Source organism: Tamandua tetradactyla, chromosome 8 (assembly GCF_023851605.1).
Source record: "Tamandua tetradactyla isolate mTamTet1 chromosome 8, mTamTet1.pri, whole genome shotgun sequence".
NCBI lineage: Eukaryota > Metazoa > Chordata > Mammalia > Pilosa > Myrmecophagidae > Tamandua > Tamandua tetradactyla.
The window spans coordinates 89,895,746-89,916,849 of NC_135334.1; the positions used below are offsets into that span (position 1 = coordinate 89,895,746).

General features: G+C 37.2%; 1 protein-coding gene and 1 pseudogene across 1 annotated transcript; one reads left to right on the forward strand and one right to left on the reverse strand.

Moving 5' to 3' along the window:
* Positions 1 to 5,934: 5,934 nt before the first annotated feature.
* Positions 5,935 to 18,162, reverse strand: PSMA1 (proteasome 20S subunit alpha 1). The gene is made up of 10 exons (XM_077114069.1): positions 18,032 to 18,162; positions 16,604 to 16,648; positions 16,237 to 16,338; positions 16,015 to 16,118; positions 13,988 to 14,076; positions 13,155 to 13,225; positions 12,915 to 13,044; positions 10,840 to 10,919; positions 7,598 to 7,708; positions 5,935 to 6,304 (listed from the first exon to the last, which is right to left on the reverse strand). Exons 1-10 carry the CDS (start codon positions 18,032 to 18,034, stop codon positions 6,248 to 6,250), a joined length of 792 nt encoding a protein of 263 aa, XP_076970184.1. The 5' UTR covers positions 18,035 to 18,162; the 3' UTR covers positions 5,935 to 6,247.
* A 1,276-nt stretch (positions 18,163 to 19,438) lies between these two features.
* On the forward strand, positions 19,439 to 20,360 carry LOC143645235 (purine nucleoside phosphorylase pseudogene; annotated as a pseudogene).
* The last annotated feature ends 744 nt before the right edge of the window (positions 20,361 to 21,104 follow it).

Sequence of the window (21,104 nt, forward strand, 5' to 3'; positions counted from 1 at the left end):
TTTGCTGTTCTTTTTCTGATTTCTCCAGGTGAACAGTTAAGTTGATTTTTGCTAATCTTTTTTTTGTTTTGTTTTGTTTTGTTTTGCATGGGCAGGCACCAGGGATTGAGCCAGGTCTTGGCATGGCAGGTGAGAACTCTGTCACCACCGTCACACTGCCCAATTCTTTTGTTTTTAATATAGGCATTTAAGGGAATAAATTTCCATTTCGGCACTGCATTTGCCACATCCCATAAGTTAAGTTATGTTGTATTCTCATTATCATTTGTCTCCAGATATTTACCGATTCCTCTAGTAATTTCTTCTTTGACCCACAGATTATTTAAGAAGGTGATGTTTAATCTCCATTTATTTGTGAAAATTCTGGTCTTTGGTAATTATTAATTTCCAAACTTCATTCTATTGTGGTCAGAAAAAGTGCTTCGGATAATTTCTAACTTAATTAAATTTATAAAGACCTATTTTGTGTCCCAGCATATCATCTATCCTGGAGAACGTTCCATAAGCACTAGAGAATAATGTATATCCTGGTGTTTTGTGGTGTAACCACCTATATATGTTTATGAGGTCTAATTCATTTATGGTATTAAGTTCTCTATTTCCTTGTTAGTCTTCTGTCTAGTTGTTCTGTCTACAGTGAAGAGTGGTATATTGAAGTCTCCCACTATTATTGTTGAAACATCTATAGCTCCCTCAGTTTTGTCAATGTTTGTCTCATGTACTTGGGAGCTCCTTGATTAGAAGCATAAACATTTATAATCGTTATTTCTTCTTGGTTTTGTCCATTTTATTAATATGTAGTGTCCTTCTTTGCCTCTTATGGTGTCTTTACATTAAAAATATATTTTATCTGAAATTAGTGTAGCCACTCCTTTCTTTTGATAACAGCTTGCATAGAACATCTTTTTCCATCCTTTCAGTCTATTTGTGTCATTGGGTCTAAGATGTGTCTGTTGTAAGCAGCATATAGATGGAACATATTTTTTAATCCATTCTGCCAATCTGTATCTTTTAATTTGCAATTTCAGTCTGTTCATGCTCAAAGTTATACTGTAAAAGCAGTTCTTGAATCTACCATCTTAATCTGTAATTTTTATTTATCAAATCTATATATTCTTTTCCCCCTCTCTTTTTATCCTTTAAATTGCCCTTATTGGTGCTCTTCAGTTTTGTGCCCTCCTCCAGACCTTCTTCTCCTTCCTTTTTTCTTCAGCTGACAGGACTCCCTTTAGTATTCTTTGTAGGGCAGATCTCTTGTTGACCAGCTCTCTCAGTCTTTGTCTTTGAAGACTTTAATCTCTTCCGCAATTTTGAAGGACAGCTTGGCTGGATACCCAGTTCTTGGGTGGAAGCCTTTCTCATTCAGGATCTTAAATATATCATACCATTGCCTTCTCTTCTCCATGATACCTGTTGAGTAGTGCAAACTCATTTTTATGTGGTTTCCTTTTTATGTAGATAGCTTTTCTCATGTGGCTTTCAGGACTTTCTGCTTCTCTTCAACATTTGGCAGTCTAATTAATATGTGTCTTGGAGTTGGCCTATTTGGATTTATTCTATTTGGGGTTCATTGGGCCTATTTGATTTGCATATTTATGCATTTTAAAAGGGCTAGGAAGTTTCCTTAAATTATATCTTCAACTCACCTTCCCAGCCCTTTATCTTCTCTTCTTCTGGGACATGATTCTTACATTTGAGCACTTTTTGCTGTCCATCATTCCCTGAAATCCAGTTCCATTTTTTTCCATGTTTCTTCCCATTTGTCTTTTGTGTGCCCTGGTTTGATTGTTCTATCTTCTAGCTCAAGTATTCTTCCTTCCTCCTCTTCAAAGCTGCTATTGTGTGTCTCTAGTATATTTCTAATTTGGTCTACAGTATCTTTCATCTCTGTGAGATTTGCTACTTTTCTATTTAATCTTTCAAATTCTTCTTTATATTCTCCTAGTGTCTTCTTGATATTCATTATTTAAAAAATAAATATCCTTGAGTAGTTGTTCCATATTCTGTGACCCTTCTGGTGTTTTGATTTGGCTGTTTAGCTGGCCCATTTCGGCCTGGATCTTCACACGCTTTGTGATTTTCTGTTGTTTGGGGTATTTGATGATCTTAATAAGGTTATTTTGCAAGTTGGTTTCCTTCACTCACCTAAAGTTTTCTGCTTACTTGCCTTTGCATTGAAGGTCCCCTTTGCACTTGGTTTGTGAGTAATTCCCTACCAAACCAAGTCCCGGAGCTCATGTATGGGGTGCAATTCTTCTTGAGGGTCTATTAAAATCTAGGTAGGTGTTTCATGGCTAGTTCAGTGGCAGAACACCTCCCTGAAATGTTAAGAGACCGGGCTGAACTCTCAGCCAATGCAACCCCCGCCCCCACCCCCCATTCATGCCCCCAATAAAGAGAACAAAAGAAAAACATCTCAGCAATAGTAGACCCTGAAGCCAGGAGAAATCCCAAGATATATTGGGAATGAACTCAGACTGGCGCCCACAGAAGAGAAAGAGAGAGAGAAAAGAAAAATAAGTTAAAATTAAAAAATACAGAAAATTTAAAAATAAACACTAATAGGGAGTTTGGCAGACTGCACTTAGCACTTCTTCCCAACAGATGTAGCCCTTGAGCCATCTCATCCCCTTAGGCCTGCCTCTCCCCAACAGCAGCTGCCACCTGGGCGAACTGGTATGCATGCCAGAGGGCTGGTTCCAGCATATGGCAGCAGGACGGCCAGTCCCAGCATGCAGGACGGACAGCTGATGACAATGCCTGGTGGGGCAGCTGACTGCAGTGCCTAGTGTCTGGCGTATCCGTTGCTCACGGCGACGATGGTACAGCTATTCATGGTACCTGGCAGAATGACCAATCCCAACATACAGTGGGCACATCTTTTTTGTGGTGAGTAACTAGGCTTGCCTCTGGGATACCCACAGGAGCTGCCGGCTGCAGAGCCCCACTGGGATGTCTCCCTGCTGGGTCAGGTTGGATTGGAGGGATGGTTGGTGCCCTTGGATCTGCATTTCCCCATGTGCTGCCACCCACTCCTTGCAGGGTCACAGACTCACCTGACCCTCCTTGTCCCAATCTCCCCACTGTCTCTAGCAGGACCTCCCTACATAATGCTGAAGACCCTCTTTGATGCGTGCACCCCCCAAGATTGCAGTCCCACTCATTTTACTGTCCCCTCTATTTGTCCCATGGAGCAGGGGTGAAACCAGCTACCCTATTCTGCCATCTTTCCAGAATGCTCTTGTATGCACTTTTGTATTGTTTTATGCAATTTTATCACATTTAGATTCATGTGATCATGACCACAATCAACATACACTTCTATTACAAGGATCCCTGGTGCAATGCTTTTACAGACACAGCCATCAGGGAGGCTATTTCCCCCAACACCTGCTCTCCTCCTTAACCCCTGGTAACCACTCATCTAGTCTATAATACTGTCATTTCAAGGACATTATACAAAAGGAATCATACAATGTAACCTTCCTGAGATTGGCTTTTTCCATTTCAGCATAATTCCCCTTAAGATCCATCCAAATCAACAGTCTGTTCCTTTTTTGTGTATTCATTTTAACTAGGCATTCTCACAGATACAGTTATCTGGTTTCCAAGCCCACTGACTTAGAAAGTGACCAACTATCACCTGGAAATGAAACAAAAAGTAAAAACTAGACTTAGCAATAACAAAGCTCAGCAATTTAGTGCTACCTGTAGTGTAGGACCAACCATACCTACTTTAGTTGCTTCAGAGGCTCATTGTGTTACAGAATAAAATTTGACATTTAACATGATGACCCTTAATCATTACAGAAACTATTAAATATTTAAATGCAAGAAAATGTAGTGTTTTATAAAACCCCTTATAGTTCTATACCTAAAACTGTCACCAACAGTGCATATTTTTTTGTGTATGTGTTTTAAAACTTTTTATTGCATAACATATAAACAAAGCAAAGTAATGGTGCATATATTTTTGTGTATTCTTAAATACAGAACTTAGAAGAGTATCAGGACTTTATTTATTTAGCCTCATTAATTCTTCTACTTGACCTCTTGTAACATGCATGTGGTTTTGGGGGTTACTTTTACTTTAGCATGTAATTATACCATTTTGAATAATTTTCTAATTATAAATTATTTGTGAGCAAAGACTTGTCATATATCAAGAATCACAAAAATCCAATGTTTAGAAATTGAGGCCTAGAGAAAGTTAGTTGTACAAAATCACACAATGGTCAAACACTGGAAAAGCTAGGACCAGAACCTATTATCTACTTTAGTGGCTTTTATTTTTAAACATGCCAGTTCTTCATGGCCACACATAAAGATGCTCAATAAACTCCAAGTCAATTTAGAATTATCTTCATATCAAAGTGACAGGTTTTATATATCCTACAATTAGTAGAAGGAATATTAGGAATTTTATTGCTTATACTTAACTCAGCACAGATTAAATAGAATAACTGAGTATAATAGACTAGACAAAACATTTGAAAGGGCATCAGTTAACTCTGTGTATACTGAGACTGAATCTTATTGAGGGTGGGAAGAATTTTAAGTTCCAAAGACAGTCTATAAGACTAAAATCACATACTGAAAAAGATGATTAAAATTGTTCCCAAAGTATAATGCAGACTCCTGTTTTTTTTTTTTCAGCTGAGCACAGTCAAGAAGTTTGTTTCAGATAGAAATTATAAAACAACAAAAAGACACACACAATTTTTTATCTTTAAACAAAAGAATGATTCAGCAGAGAGAGCTCACACAATAAAAAGCCCAGGGGAAGCGATACCTACATGATAAAACAACATATTATTGAATTTTCCACTTTGCTCTTTTCAGGATATAAACTCATTGAACATCATGTGATGGCAGATGGGAGGAGTTCTTCTCATTCACTATTTTATTATTTGTGTGCGTGAATGTGTGAGAGTTAAATGTGCTTGATGCACTCTACTGTAGATCACATAGTTCTTGTGGACTAGTACCAGGCTAACAACTCTTAAGGCTACTTCCAAAGCAGAGACTGACATCTCACACAAATTCACTACTTAGAGGACTTTCTCAACAAGGCCGCCAGGAGTTTTTCTTACCACTCTTCCTTTAAGAAGTCAGATTTGAACCTATTAAGACTTTAAGATTTGGGCAACACGTAAAAAATATTAAACTAACATTTAATGAATTTTAGAGTTTACAAGTGTTTTCACAGAAATTCTTCCATTTAATTGTCACAATAACTAAAATATGGCTAAGTAAACTGTCCAAAGCCATTAGCAGCTAAATAGAATTAGGACTAAAATCCCAGTTCCTATCTATAAGTGAACATTTCCTCTCCAGAAAGATGCAGTATTTCAAAAAATAAAATAATTCCTCTAGGCTTCTTAGCAGCAAGTTTGGATTGCTGATTTTTTTTAAAAATCAGATTTCCTCTAATTTCTTTTTGCATGGTTATTCTGAAATATTATTCATTAGAGTACATAGCTCCATGGGAAGGCAGTCTGCTGGATGGGGGTGGGGAAAATAAGAAATGCTGAATTGGGATTAAAGTTTCCCTTCTGTTATTTTGGCAATAGTTCCCTACAATGAGACCAGAGCTATCACTACTGCCACTTGCAGGTTAGGAAGAAAAGCAGTTCACATATTAATTATCTTGCTACATTTGTCGGGAAGTGGTGGTTTCTTAGGTTTTAATCAGAATCTCTGGGGCGAATCCTGGAAGCTGTATTCTGAACCAAATCTTCATGGATTCTCACGCAGCCAGTCCATACCTTGGGGAATTATTATAATGCTGTATGATAGATAAGAGGTATTATTTTCCCTAAAACTAAAAATAATTTAATTTGGAAAACAAGGCAAATGAGTAACTATAATGTCAGACTGCTATTTACACTTGAAGACACCTGGAAAAAACAAAAACAAAAACCCACTACGCCAGCAGGTGAAACAAATTTATTTCACAGTTGAGTTTTAAAACCACAAAGATACTAGGTTCTTCATATAAAAATGGTAGTATAGATACCCTATACTTTCTAGAAAATTATTATATAGTCCCTCTCAAAGAAAAAAAGCGCTCCATTGTATGGTTTCAGTTAGGTTACTTGGAAAAAACTCACTTCTAGGCTGATTCTTAAAACACACCATTCCACCACTCTGCATCATTTGGTTCAAAGTACAGATTATTGTCATTCCGGTTCATGTTCCTGCACTGTTACATATTTGATAATACACATATAATCTGGTTTATCGCTTAATGTTCCATTGGTTCATCAGCCTTTTCTGCAGGTTCATCAGAAGGTTGAACAGGCTTAAGAGGGGGGAAAAAAAAGAATATGAATAAAAGAACATTTTTAAGATCAATATACACTTCTAACCACAAATATTACATTTTTTTTTAATTAATGGGAAAAAGGGATAGGAAATGAGATATTCTGGATACCTAATTTTAGTTCATTGTCTTGCTAAGATTTCTGAACAAAGATTTTTTGTTTTTTAAACAGATATAATTTCATGGTTCTGAAAACCAAAATATGATTGAAGAATTCCAAATTCTGGCATTTATCATTTTATCTTGAGCTCTTTTTCAATGGTAAAAAGACATTCCTTAGATTATCACTACTAGCTTTAAAGAACAATTAGCACTTTTTAGACATTCTTATCTTCTTTACCACTAACACTCAAAAGCATTCTTCCCACTGTTAGTTTTTGCAATCAACAGCAATTTAAATAATACAAACTTTGAAACAACGCATGCTATAGAAGAAATTTCTGTACAGGACACTTTTTATTTTCAATCACAAAACTACCATATAAGCATCTATAAATAGCAAATGTGTATTCTAAATATCCAGCAAGACCCATATTTAACCCAATATTCACGAATACTTCCTGATCCTTTTACATGTGTGAAGAACCAACTTAGTTTCCAAGCTATACACCCATAAACCACTTCTCCTAGTCTCCACCCACACAGAATCTGGGCTGGCCCTGTGACTCCCTTTTACCAACACCAACTGAATTCATAGAATTGATGTTGTGCCAGGCTAGGGCCTCAACCTTAAGAAAGCTAGCAGTTTTCACTTCTGAGCTTTTGAATTTCTGCAAGCCCTGTGACAAACTACAGTGTTAGAGAGCCCCTGACAGTACATGGGTAGAGGCCCAGCCATCCCAGCAGAGGTCTTAGTCTTCTAACTGCTCCTCCCAGGCACCAGACAAATGAGTAATGACAACTTGGATGTCCCAGCCTCATCTTTCATCTGACTGTAATGACTGAGAAGTGAGACCAGGAAAAGAATCACCCAGCTGAGCCCCAGTCAATCCAGAGAATGGTGAGAAATGTTTGTTGTTTTAAGTCTGTAAGTTCTGGAGTAACTAATTACATAGCAATAGATAATCAAACCATCAATTCTTTTCCCTCTTCATATTTATAAAGATCACTGACTCTCTTTGATACTTTACTCATTTCTTAATTTTCCTACTGCCCTTTGAATTACAGATCCATCTCAATAATTAAAGACAAAATTGGTAGATTTTTACACAGGAACAGTAGCTTAAGATAGAACTAAAGTCTCTTCTGTTTATAATTTGTTATATTATATACCTGTGCCTTTCTCTGTGGTCTTTCTTCAAGACCTTCCAGGAATGGAGACACATCATCATCATCATAGATTGTAAATTCCAAGTCTTTACCAACAATTCCAATGGAAACATTCTGAATGGTAAAGAAAAGTTTAGAAAAAATAAACAGAATTTAAAGTTAAAAATGTTTATGCTAAAATGGGTAATAAAAGCAGAATAAAATTTTACATAGTATCTAAATAAGACTTAAAATATACTTCAGGGTAGGGAGGGTAAGCCATAAAGAAAGTAGTAGACCCTTGCCATTTGCAGATTTAATAATCAGTTTTGATCATCACAAATAACCCTAAAGGTCTATGTCATGCAACCTGGCTTACAATGGGAACGTGCCGAAGATCTGTGTGAGGGAACACACCACTTGGCTAGAAAGTTAGCCTTACCCCTAAGAAATAATCAAATTTGTTCTTGTTTGAGCTAAGAAATGACTGGTTATTAATTAGGGAATAGAATTAGTTTTGGGTTCTAGAGTATTGAATTTGGTGAGGGCTTGGAACTATTGACTATACACATGGAAAAATTAAAGAGCAATTCTTAAAATGTTCAGTGAAGGGCGGGCCGCGGTGGCTCAGCGGGCAAAGTGCTTGCCTGCTATGCCAGAGGACCTCGGTTCGATTCCCGGCCCCAGCCCATGTAACAAATACGGAGAAACAGAATACAATAAAAAACAAGAAAATGTTTCCCTTTCTTCCTTCCTTCCTTCCTTCCTTCTCTCTGTCTTTCCTTTAAAAAAAAAAAAAAAAAAAAAAAAAAAAAAAATGTTCAGTGAATGGTAACCAGAGCAAAAACAATTCCTGTGAGATTAAAATTTCAGTGAAACCTTGATGTATAAGGATATATAGGCCTTTCCCTATGATTCAATAAAACATGAAATCAGGTACAGATTTTTCCAAATTGTGAATGTCAAAAGTCAACTGCATACTCAAATTTAAATGACAGTTGTTTTGGGATGATGGCATTATACGTATTTTAAACAAATACAAACAATTTAATGCATTTCCCTAATTTGTTCTGGAAAGAATATTCATTACTTTTTACAATAGGAAAAAATGCTTTAAAAAAGATTATGCATGCCAAAGTCTTCACATAGACATTAAATAATTATCCAATCACTATATTAAAATAGATGTAACAGTGACTGATCTCACTTTCATTGATGATCATTCACCTCAAGTAGGCCTTTAGAGGTTCCTGAATCACATTGTACATTTTCCTAGATAATCCAATTACCCACTCTCCTGAACAACTCTTTCTACATTCTCTGTCTTTTCAGCTGATAAACTTCCTATTTCACCAAGAAAACAGAAGTAATTAAAACAGAACTTTCACAAGCTGCACTGTAGCTATTCTCTTTGCTGCATCTATGTCCTTAGGTACTCTCCCATTTCTGTTACTATGAACGAACACATCAACATTCCTCTCTAAGAGGCAGCCTTCCACCTGTGCACTATTCAAGGACATCGTTCCAGCAGTTTTTCTTCTATTTTCCCAACAGAAAATTCTTCTCTTCACACCTGATTATTCTCATTACCATGCGACATATTGTAATTTCCCCCATCTTAAGAAAAACAACGCACAAAAAATCCTTACTATATTATTTTCCAGTCACTACCCCATTTCTCTAGACTCCCAACAGATAATCTTCTCCAAAGAGTTGTCACCAATTTTTCTTCTCCCATTCTCTCCTAATTCCATTCCTATCAGGCCTTTGTCCCACCATTACATTAAAACTGCTTTGTCAAGTTCCCAATGACTACATCACTGCTAATTCACTGGTATATTCTCAATCTATACCTTCTCTGATCTATTAGTTTTTGACATAGTTGATCATTTCCTCCTGGAAAGTTTCATTTGCTTTCAAGGATACCTCATTTTCCAAATTTTCCATCCTTTTCAGTCTCTTTTGCTGATTCCTACTCATCTCCCAATTTCTAAAATGTTACAGTACCCACGGCCCAGTACTCAAACCTACTGTCTAACAAGCTCATTCCTTTAGGAATCTCATCTAGTCCAGTCTTGTGGTTTTAAATACCATTCTCACATAAAGATTCCAAAATTTCTATCTCTAGCTAGACTAGGCCATTCTATACCAAACTCTAAGAGTGCATATCCAACAGCTTATTCTATACCTCAACTGGACAAACAACAGGTATTTCAAACTTTACATGTCCTAAACTGAGTGCCTGATCTTCCAATGTAACTCCCAGCCCAAACCCATTCCTCCCAGTCTTACCCATCTCAAAATATCTTAAATCTCTCTTTATAGTTTATCAAGCCAAAAGCTCTGGAGACATCCTTTTTTTTCTTCCATTCATACCCCATAACTAATTCGTTCGTAAATCTTTTTGGCTCTAATTTCAAAACCTATCTAGTAGTGAACCACTATCTATCATCTTCAACTCTATCACTCTGCCTCAATCTACCATGATCTCACCTGATTTATAGCAGCCTTAAGGCTATTTCTACCGGTGTACCCACTAAAATCTGTTTTCAAAATGGCAACCAAAGTGAATCTCATAAAACCTAAATCAAATCTTGGTATTTCTCTAACAACTCAGTCAAGTGCCTACAATGGTTTATAGGACGTACATAACCTGGGTTCAATTACCTCTCTGAACTCTTTCCTTCTACTCCCCTCCCCCCACTCCTTGCTACTGAGTCTAACTAACATTACTAGCCTTGAACACTAATAATTTTCTGGCCTTGGGGATTTTGCACTTGTATTTTTTCTCCTGGAAATTGACCTTACTCTAGATAATTGCATGACTTACTCCCTCCCCTCTGTTAGGTCTTTTGCTCAAATTTCACCTTCTCAGTGAGGCCTTCCTTGACCATCCTATTCTAAATTACATTCCCCCTGCCACAGTACTTACCTATAACTAAACAGTCATTTCTTTTTCTCTTAATCTGTTTTATTTTTTCCTAAAGTATTTCTTAACTTCTAATATACTATATAATTTATTTATGTATAATATCATTCCACAAAGGAATGTATGTTCCATAAGGGCCAATATTTTTGCATGTTATGTCTGCTATATTCCCAATGCCTAGAAAGTGCCTTGCACATGTAAGTGCTCAATATATATGTATATTTGTTGACTGAATTAATAATACCAAGATATACCTCTCTGCTGAAGATATGAAAGTCATTCTGCATCAGATTTACTGTTTGTTAGTTTACTTTATACCAAAAATAAATTCATTTACCTTTGTAGTTAAGTCCTGCTCTGCAGGAAGTGTTTCTCTTAAGGCACGGAGACCATGTTTAACCAGTTCATTCAAATTACCTATATGTAATAAATTAACAATTATTTCTTATAATTACTTATACAAGAAGTATAAGACTTGCATACAGAAAAGTACAAAACATTGTTGAAAGAATTAAAAACCTAAATAAATGGAAAAACATCCAATGTTTCTGGATTAAAAGCCTTATAATATTAAGATGGTAATACTCCTTGTACTGGTTTGAAAGGAAGTATGCCCCCTAGAAAAGCCATGTTTTAATCAAAATCCCATTTCATAAAGGTAGACCAATCTCTATTCAATACTGTGTGCATGTTTGAAACTGTAATCAGATCAAGAGTGGTTGTTAAATTGGATTAGGTGACGACATGTCTCCACCCATTTGGGTGGATCTTGATTGGTTTATTGGAGTCCTATAAAAGAGGAAACATTTTGGAGAATGGGAGATTCAGAGACAGCCAGAGAAGAATGACATAGCCATGAGAGCCCACAAGCCAGCAACCTTTGGAGATGAAGAAGGAAAATGCCTCCTGGGGAGCTTCATGAAACAGGAAGCCAGGAGAGAAAGCTAGCAGATGATGCCTTGCTCACCATGTGCCCTTCCAGCCAAGACAGAAACCATGACTGTGTTCGCCATGTGCCTTCTCACTTGAGAAAGAAACCCTGAACTTCATTAGCCTTCTTGAACCAAGGTATCTTTCCCTGGATGCCTTAAATTGGACATTTCTAAAGACTACATTAACTGGGACATTTTCTCAGCCTTAGAACTGTAAACTACCAACTATTCAATTCCCCCTTTAAAAGCCATTTCGTTTATGGTATATTGCATTCTGGCAGCTAGCAAACTAGAACACTCCTCAAATTGATCAAAAGATTCAGTATAATCCTTATTAACTGCCCTCCAGATTGGAATGTGCTAGACAGAGGATGCTTACTTCCTCAGCTCTCAATCAAAATCTTGGACAATAAGTATCTAATGAGCTTCCCTGGGCAAAAACATATATTACTATATTTTTGTTACTGAGTGTGCTCTGTGATCCATTATGGAAGGGAAAAAGCACAGGAAATTAAGCATGGATTCCTTTAGGATCTCCCTTTTTCCTTAATTAATCAGGCTGTATATCCTTATTTTATTCTTACTACAAATCTTAGCCATGAGTACAAGTATATGCTGAGTCTCATGAGTCCCAGAGACTCCAAATGTTGGGATTATCTTGGGAACCCCTGACCCACTTACCATAATTAAAAATGTTTACTTTTAACCCAGCATCTCCCAAGCTGATAGGACCAAACAACACCTTCTCCCAAAGTTAAACCTATATTAATTTACAGCAGTTTGCTTTGAATACTATTAATAAGGCATCTATTTTTCTAAATTCACAGATCTTCGATTTCTTCCTTAGAATGCTATATATTGCATTAAGGAGTCCTTAATGCCACAAGAAAACCAATAGGAAGCTAAAGAGAAATGTTAAAGTTCGGTTAAGTGTTAAAAAAAAAAAAGAGAAATGTTAAAGCTTCCAATGTGAAGCAGAGCACCTGAAAACCCGCCCTATTATCACATCTTACATTTTTTTTACTTTTTTTACAATAGCTTTACTGCCTTTTTACCAATTGCTTATGGACTACTTGCTATAGAAATATCTGTGTGGCTAAAAGTAAGAACAGAATCACAGAAAGCTAAAAGTTGGAAACAGAATTCATAATAGCAATCTAGTACAGTGTTCTAGTACAGTGTTCTAGTACAGAGTTCTCAACTCTGGCTGGGGCAAAATTAAGACCAACTGAATCAAGAATTTTCTAGGTTGGGGTTATATATTTATATTTTGAAAAAAGTACTACTAGTGATTGAATCTACCATAGTGACCAAAAAGGGGAAAAACTAGTATGTGACAAACACTTCATGGATTTAATTTTATAAAACTCTTTCTTGAAGGCTGATAGTTTTCTTCATTTTGGACATGTGTTTATTTATGACGTAAAGACTGGAGTCGGGGGTAGGGCTAAAAAAAAAAAGCAGCAAGGCTGTCACTTACACTCCATAAACTCAGACATATGTCTTTCCAAGTAAGTACGAGCTGATTGAGAACGGGCTCCAATGGACATAGCTCTGCAATCAAAATAGTTAGCAGATGGACAGGTTTGGAAAATATGAGGGCCCATATCCTACAAAAATAAAAATATATACTTTATAATTCTTGACTTTGGTTGGACAGAAATACAAAATTTCTATAGTTAGAAAAAAAATCTGTTATAACAACACACTATGCACTTACATCATAACCAGCAATGAGCAGTCCCACACCGTATGGTCTTCGACCATATCGTTGTGTTGGTATCTGGGTCTCTTAAACCAGTTAAAGAGCCTACTCTAACAAGAAATAAAGTACTATCTTTATTTTCAACATAGCTCAAGCCAATTAAACATGATTAACCATGGTCTCTGGCTTTTTTCTTAGTTGCCGTAAAACGGACCATAAGTTAAACACAAGAAGAAAAAAATAAAATACAGCAGCGGCATTTCTTTGTATAATACTAATTTTTTTTGTTTGTTTTTTTTTTTTTTTACATGGGCAGGCACCGGGAATTGAACCCGGGTCCTCTGGTATGGCAGGCAAGCATTCCTGCCTGCTGAGCCACCATGGCCTGCCCAATATTAAATTTTTGATCCTCCATCAAATTCAAGAACGCACACTACCAAACTCTTCCCATTTAGTAACTCATTTTTTTGGAAATGACATGTCCAAAACTTTTAGACTTTTGGTACATCTTGAACCACTAATAAGAAACTTTAAATTCACTCTAAAAATGATGCTAGGATAGTTTTCCTGAAACTGGCCTTATTTATATCTGGAAAATATCAATTGCTTGTAACGGCTAATGAAAGAGTCTATGTATTTCCTTATTTAGAACCCATTCTTCTACAACTGTTCCCACCCCTCTCTCTATATAATTGAACATACAATATGTGGAAAATGACTTCCAAATTTAAATATTATTAAAAATTAACTAACTTTGTTATATATTATATTCTGAATAACTAATAGATGGATTACATATCGAAACCCTTTAAAGGTCATGCTTATAAATGCTAACATAAAAAGGATACTGCTTCCAATTAGAGAAACAAGACGAGACACGGGAAGAGGTCTGTCAAATACAAATCTGGAATCCAAACATTCCTGGCGCATGAAATTACTAAAAAGGAAACAGGATTTTATTAGTAATTTCAAACCTAAGAGTTAATCCAATCTAAATAAAATAGTTTGGTTTCATTTTTGCTTCCTTTCATCGTTTATATGGATTACCTCTGTATAAAGAAATCAGAAAGGTAAGAGAAACACAACCATAAGAATACATTTTTGAACCAATGTCTGAGACGAAATGAGGTTTGTAAAAAGACTAAAGTATGTCTTAGCTCTAGAAAACCTTTGTCTCAGAGCACTTTACAGAATAGAGAAGAAAGGACTGAGCAAGAGAATAAAAACAATCGCTCTTCTCTTATCCTTCCCACTGTCAGCAAGTTTGTCTTAATTCTAGCTCTTGAACCAGCAAAAGAATACCTATATTGCTTTTTCTCTGAAAGCAGACTAACATTTCCCCAGTACAGCAATTATGAGAAATAGATTCCATATTAGAAGACACCTTAACATGTTCCTGCCAACGTTACGTCTCTCTGTAAGCAGAGCTTTAAAGGAGAGGCTTAACACTAGACTGTAGTCTCATCATTAAACCTGCCAAGATTCACACAAGAACACTGGGCAAAGGGGATTTCATGCCTAACTATTAAAGCCAAGAGGATAAACAATAAGAAATGGGTATGCTCCTTTCTTTCCATGTTGCTTTATCCAATTTATGCGTATGTCATATTGCATGATCAAATTTTAACCAAAGGCAGCAAACTATTCAAAACTTTTATTTAAGTCCATTTTCCAAGGTGTCTAAAACTACACTGTCCAACATGGCAGCTACTATCAACCTGTGGCTGATGAGCACCTGAGAAATGACTAGTCTGAATTGAGATATGCTGTTTAAGTACAAAATACACATCAAATTTCAAATACTTAGTAACAAAAAAATTTATATTTTCTCCTGTTTCTTTTGACTTTTAAAAGATATAGTCACCAGAAAATTTTAAATTATTTATGTAGATTGCATTATATTATTTTGCAGGGTAGTACTGGTGTAAAGGGTTTTGCTTGAATCCCTGTATTCGTGAAATGTTTGACAATGTAACACATTCTACATTTTCAAGAGTAGATGGAAAAGTACAATGCTGTCAAGATGACTTAGAGCAAGGGTCTGGCTGGATAACTTGAAAATTTTAAACATCAGCATTACTATTTTGCCTTTAAATTACTTTCTTAATTAATCATGGACATGAGTTTAGTTTAGCTAAATCTCACCACCACCCCCAACATACACATGTTCACATACTACTTGAAAGGCACTATGTTAAGTGCTCTACAAGTTAGGCTGTTTAAAAATAATCTTGAGAAAGAAAATACTGAGTAAAAAGCTACATGATTTACAGAGACTCCAGCTCTTCATTTATATATTGCTTCTCAATTAGAAAAAAAATCTCTAGCTCCTATGGACTCTAGTGGAAATTTATCTGTTACTTTTACAAAACTCACCACTTTGCACATTGTATCATAGACATTATACTTATTATGTAGAGTTAAGTTAGATTTTAAGCTTCTTGAGAACAAGATCCTTGTTTGATTATTAAGTTTTGCAAATAATAAAAGTCTAATAAAAATTGATATATGGAAGAAACCAAGGGTGGTTCAGTTCATTCTTGGAAACTAGAGAAAAATTTCAAGCTTGTCTTAAACATAGCATTATTAAAATATTAAAATTAATATACACTGATTTAACAAGCATTACTTCATTCAATGACTTCTCAAAAGCATATTATTAATATGGCTAATTCTATTAGTTACTACTACAGGGATGGAGAAACTGAATACTTAGTAAATCAGCCCAAGCACTAAGGCATTTACAATCTTTATACACCTTTTAGCAAACAACTTCCTACAACACTTTATTTGGATCTTTTCTAGAAACAGAGAATAATCAATTATAAATCTAAAGGGAGTGTTTCTTTTTTTTTTTTTAAATAACCATACTCACCATAGCAGTCTAGCATCAGCAGTAAGCCCCGCAATTGAGATACCAATATGGTTGTCAACATGGAGAATTTTTTTTTGATGGGCTGCAAGCTCTGATTGTGCCCTCTAAATAAAAACATTATAAGACATAAAGACAAGTTTACAACTTTACCGTGTATACAGTGGACTTTACATTTCGTAGCTATGTTTTTCAAAGGAGAAGACAGATTTGCTGTTTACTTACCTTCAATGCAACCAACACTGCATGGGTTTTTGATTTCAGACCAACTGTAGCTGACCCTTGCTTGACAGCTTCCATTGCATATTCAATTTGATGAATCCTGCCCTAAAGAGTGGAAAAAAAAACCTCACATCTCAGAAGACACATTTATAAAGTAAAACCTAATTTAGAGCTCTCAAAACTCAGGCAAGCATAGTTAAACCTCAAATAATTTTTTTAAAACCAGGAAATTTAATGATAAATAAAAGTTCCAGGATGTCTGAAATGATTATATTCCATTTTCTTACAGTATCCAATCTTATGAATCTCTAAACATATTGCAGCCACCAAAAGTCACGTCATAGAAATGGTATAAAATCTATTATTCTACCTGAGGGCTCCAAACAGTGACATCATTGTCATACTGGTTGCGAAACTGAAAGTGAAGGAAAAAAAGAGCTATTAATATAAGAACATTACAAATCTCAATTCTTAAAATGTGCTATCATTAAGAAATAAATGTTCTTGAATCCTCTGCATTCAACATTAACCCAAGTCTATTAACGTAACCTTATATAAGATCACTACTGTGTTCAGTTGCAAGACAATCCCACAAACATTTATGAGGAGGAGGTGGGTTGGGGATGGGGAAAGAAGAGGAGTGTAGGCAGAGCTGGACAGAACTTACTTTCCCAAATTCCTATTGTACCACTCTCCACAGCATATATTTTTAGGTTGAATACCAAAGTTCATAACTGTCAACTTTCCTTTATGTTTTTGCTTATGCATTCATTTACCCTGGGCTCTAATAAATCCCCCCAACCCCTACTTCTTCCTTAAATCAGCTCAAATATTTTAATCTTGAATTCTCCGTCTCTCCAAAAATCTCAGCACACGCTCCCATAGTTCTTTATATACACTTCCTTTCTTTTTTCTATTATGAATAGGGGCATGTCCGACTTCTCTTTGAACTCCCACTACATGTAAAACAGTGTTTGTATGTGTAAACACATAAATATTAATCAACAAACACAAAAATGTCCTCAGGAAGTTAGAGGTGGACACAAGTAATTACAGCAACAGAACCATTACTATTATAATGATGGTATTAAAACAAGTCTAGAAGCATAGTACTGGAGAGAACAATCACTGGGATGAAAGGATTGAGTGCTGCCGGAAAGGCAAACACACAACTGGAAGCCCAGAGCCCTATCATGTAACCCTCATTCTAGCACTCCGGCTCTCACTCTTGGTTTCCCATCTCTAAAACTAGTTTACTGGACAAAGTGATTGAAAAGGGCCTTTTCTGATTAAGCCCTAGGGATGAGAATAATTATAAATCATAGGGATATGATAAATCATTCATTCATCATTAATGATCATTTCCTGGTCCACAAGGAAAATCGGCGCCGTTCAGGAACCCAAACTCTGAGTCAAGTTCTCACTGGGGGTACTGGGGGGCCTCCAAGACCCTATTTTCTCCTCATCTCTCCCACACAGAACACGAGAAGCCATACTGGACCGTTCGGGATTTACTTCACTGAAAGACGCTGAAGGGAAGACTGGGCTAGCTGATAGAGTAAGGAACTGTCCCAGACCACTGGGAAGCGAAATAAGTCCCGGGGAAAAGGCCGCAGCGGACCGACTCTCGACCGGCCTGGCCGGAGATGCTGAATCACTGCCCGGGCCCTCGCGTCGGCTCAGGCTCCCATGCCCCATGGCCCCGGTCCGCTCTGAAGATGACAGGAAAGACGGTTCGACATCTCCCAAGCCACCGGACCTCAAACCCAATCCTGCTAGAGCTGGAGACTAAACGCACCATCGTTCCTGCGCGGGACCGGCTGCGGCCTCCTGAAAAGCTCCCGATCGAGGCGCGACGCCGAAACTACCGCTCGGCGGTCGACAGAGAAGTCTGCGAGAATTTGACCGCGGCAACGCAGGGCAGGGCAGTCTATTCCAGAGGCATCGATAGACCTTCACCACATCCGGGACTTCAAAGCTGTCAGGTCTCTCAGGGATGGGCGGGACTTAAATTGATCAAGGAACTGAGATTGGCCGGAAACCTGGCCAATAGTGCCTCCGGCGCCTAAGAGCAGCCGGGCAGACGCTTACCACGTTGACTTTCTCCGATCCGCCTGAAGTTATCTGTGCTGTAACCGTTTGCGTGTGTCAGCCATAGCCTTTCTCGAGTGTACATGCTTAACCCTCTATGTTGAAATACTCTTCCCAAAGATGGATAGTCATCTTTGAAGGCTGTTGTCATTTATCACTCTTTATTATAATTGTTTCCCCCACCAGACTGACATTCCGTGAGGGTGCTCTTGTATTTCTTTTTCATGTAATTCTCTGCCCTCAAAATCAAGCACCATGCCTGGTAGAACAGGCTGCTGAAAAAAACATATTTTTCTCCACATTTACAAATTTTCTCTTTTGAAAGCATCTTTTGATAAATCCTTAAGTGAATAGCTCCGCAGACAACCGCCAACCTAATATCTGCCCACTGCTAATAGTGACTTATTTTCTTTATACAGAATAAAGGCTAATACCTAGACTCAGGAAAGGTAAGAGGTGAAAGAGACCTTAAGTCCAATCTGAACTTTGCAGATGAAGTCACAGATTCAGATCACTTAACGATGACTCTTAGGTTCCCAGCAATTTAGTGTGGGAACCTTGGTCCAGTGCTCTTTCTTCTCTAAAAGGTCTGTCGTTTTTTAAACGGAGGGTCTTTTCATTTAGCTGCTTTCAAATGTCCCTTTTTCTTTTTTTTTTTAAGTTTACCTTTTTCTTTTTTTTTAAGCTTACCTGCTGTTAAGGATTTCAGTATACTTCTAAATGACTTTTTTCTTATTTCAAACATGAAACATGATCATTGTAGAGAATTTAAAGGAAAATGAAAACAGCTGACTCAGAGATAATTACTATGAATATCTTGTTGAAGTTGTTTCAGATTTTGCTTTTAATTCTTTTGTACATGTATTTATTATCTTTTACCAGCTTGTGACAAAAAGGAACATAGTTTTAAAACTTTTTCCACTTATTTATTGTGAATCTTTTTCCATGTTAAACATTTTCCATGGTAAACATAATTACCTAATATTATGCATTATAAACATATGATATTTTATTTACTCAAATCCTTATTGTTGACTAGTGTCAACCACACCCAGCGACTGCAGTTTAGCAAAATGGAATACAGCTGGCTCATCAAGAAGGCGCAGGCAGGACCATGGAGAAAGAATTCACATATGGAGATTATCAGAACACTACAGAATGGCTTCTATTCCACAGAAAGCACTGGCCTTAAGTGGCTGAGATCTGTGGTTCTGTGTTAGGAGGTCTGGTTCATAAAGTAACTCAGGCCCAGAACTTTGACTACACTGAGATACACAACTTCTCTCAAAATAGAGTACCAATTCCTGTTGGACAATGGGTATTTGGGTTCCTGAATGACTAATCCTGTGTGGTGATGCAGGACAGATTCCACTTTCATGAAGGTTGCCTGCTCTGGAAAGTAACATTCCGAGTGTGGGTTTTCTGACTTATGGGTGAGAATCCCTAGTAATCACCAATGCAACTGGAGGGCTCAACTCTTAAGTTCGAGGTTGAAGATATCATGCTGATCTGTGACCATATCAACATGTCTGTTTTCTCTGGCCAAAACCCTTTCAGAGCCCCCAATGATGAAAGGTCTGGCCATCATTTTCCTGCATTGTCTGATGCTTATGATCGCAATCTGAGTCAGAAGGCTAACTGTGCTTGGAAACAAATGGGGTGGGGGAGCAGCGAGAGCTACAGGAAGGCCCCTTTGTGATGGTAGGGGGCCCCAACTTTGAGACCATTGCAGAGTCTCATCTGCTGCAGACACTGGGACCTGATGTACCAGAAGTTATAGTTGCATGGCACTATGGACTTTGAATTTTTGGCTTCTCTTTCACCATGAACACGGTCATCATGAATTATGAAAGCTTAGAGAAGGATAATCATGAGGAAGTACTGGAATCGAGAAACAAGCTGTGCAGAAATTGGAAAAGTTTGTCCCCATTTATAGCTGGAATTCCGTCCTCTGGCATTGCCATTTGACCAGCCTTGGAGCAATGTGGTATCTAAGTAGCTGCTATCTTGTTGGGGTCACCTTCCTCCCCCCTTAAGGAGTAGCAGGAAAGAGGAGGATCCCTATCCTCCTGGTGAGCTTCTCTCATCAGACCGTTTTGGTGCCAGTTCCTGTTTTGTTCATTTATCTTCTCCAAGGAATTTCCATTCTTGTTGATCCCCCAGAGCTGGAGCCTGTACCCTCCCACATGTCTGTGGATATTCCCATGATTTGACTTCGGCCTTCAAACTTGACATTGTGATTGCTACTAACTTTAAAATGATGCTTTTACATTTCTGGGGACTCAGTTCTGCCATCCCCTTAGCATTGGCGACCACACAAGGACCAAACCCAAACCTCTCAAACTTTAATGTCATTTTTTTTTTAATGAAAAGAAAGATGTATGATAAAAAAATCTCTATTGTTGAATATTAAGGTTTTTTTATCCCCCACCTCCCAGGCATCTCATCTATAAGCTGTTTTATACGTATATAAATATATTTATATAAATATGTGTATTATCAGCATTCATACTCTTTTCTTTAGAATAAATTCCTAAACATGAAATCACAGAATAAAATGAAATGCACATTTTAAAGGCTTTTTATAAATAGAGCCAAATTGCCCTCAAGGAATATTTTATTAATTCATATTCTCAACAGTAGTGGATGAGATTGCCATCGTTTTTCTTTTTCCCTGCGTGGACTGGAAATTGAACGTGGTCTCCCAGCATGCCAGGCAAGCATTCTATCTCTGAACCCAACCATGCATCCTGAGGTTCGTTATAAAATCACCAACACTG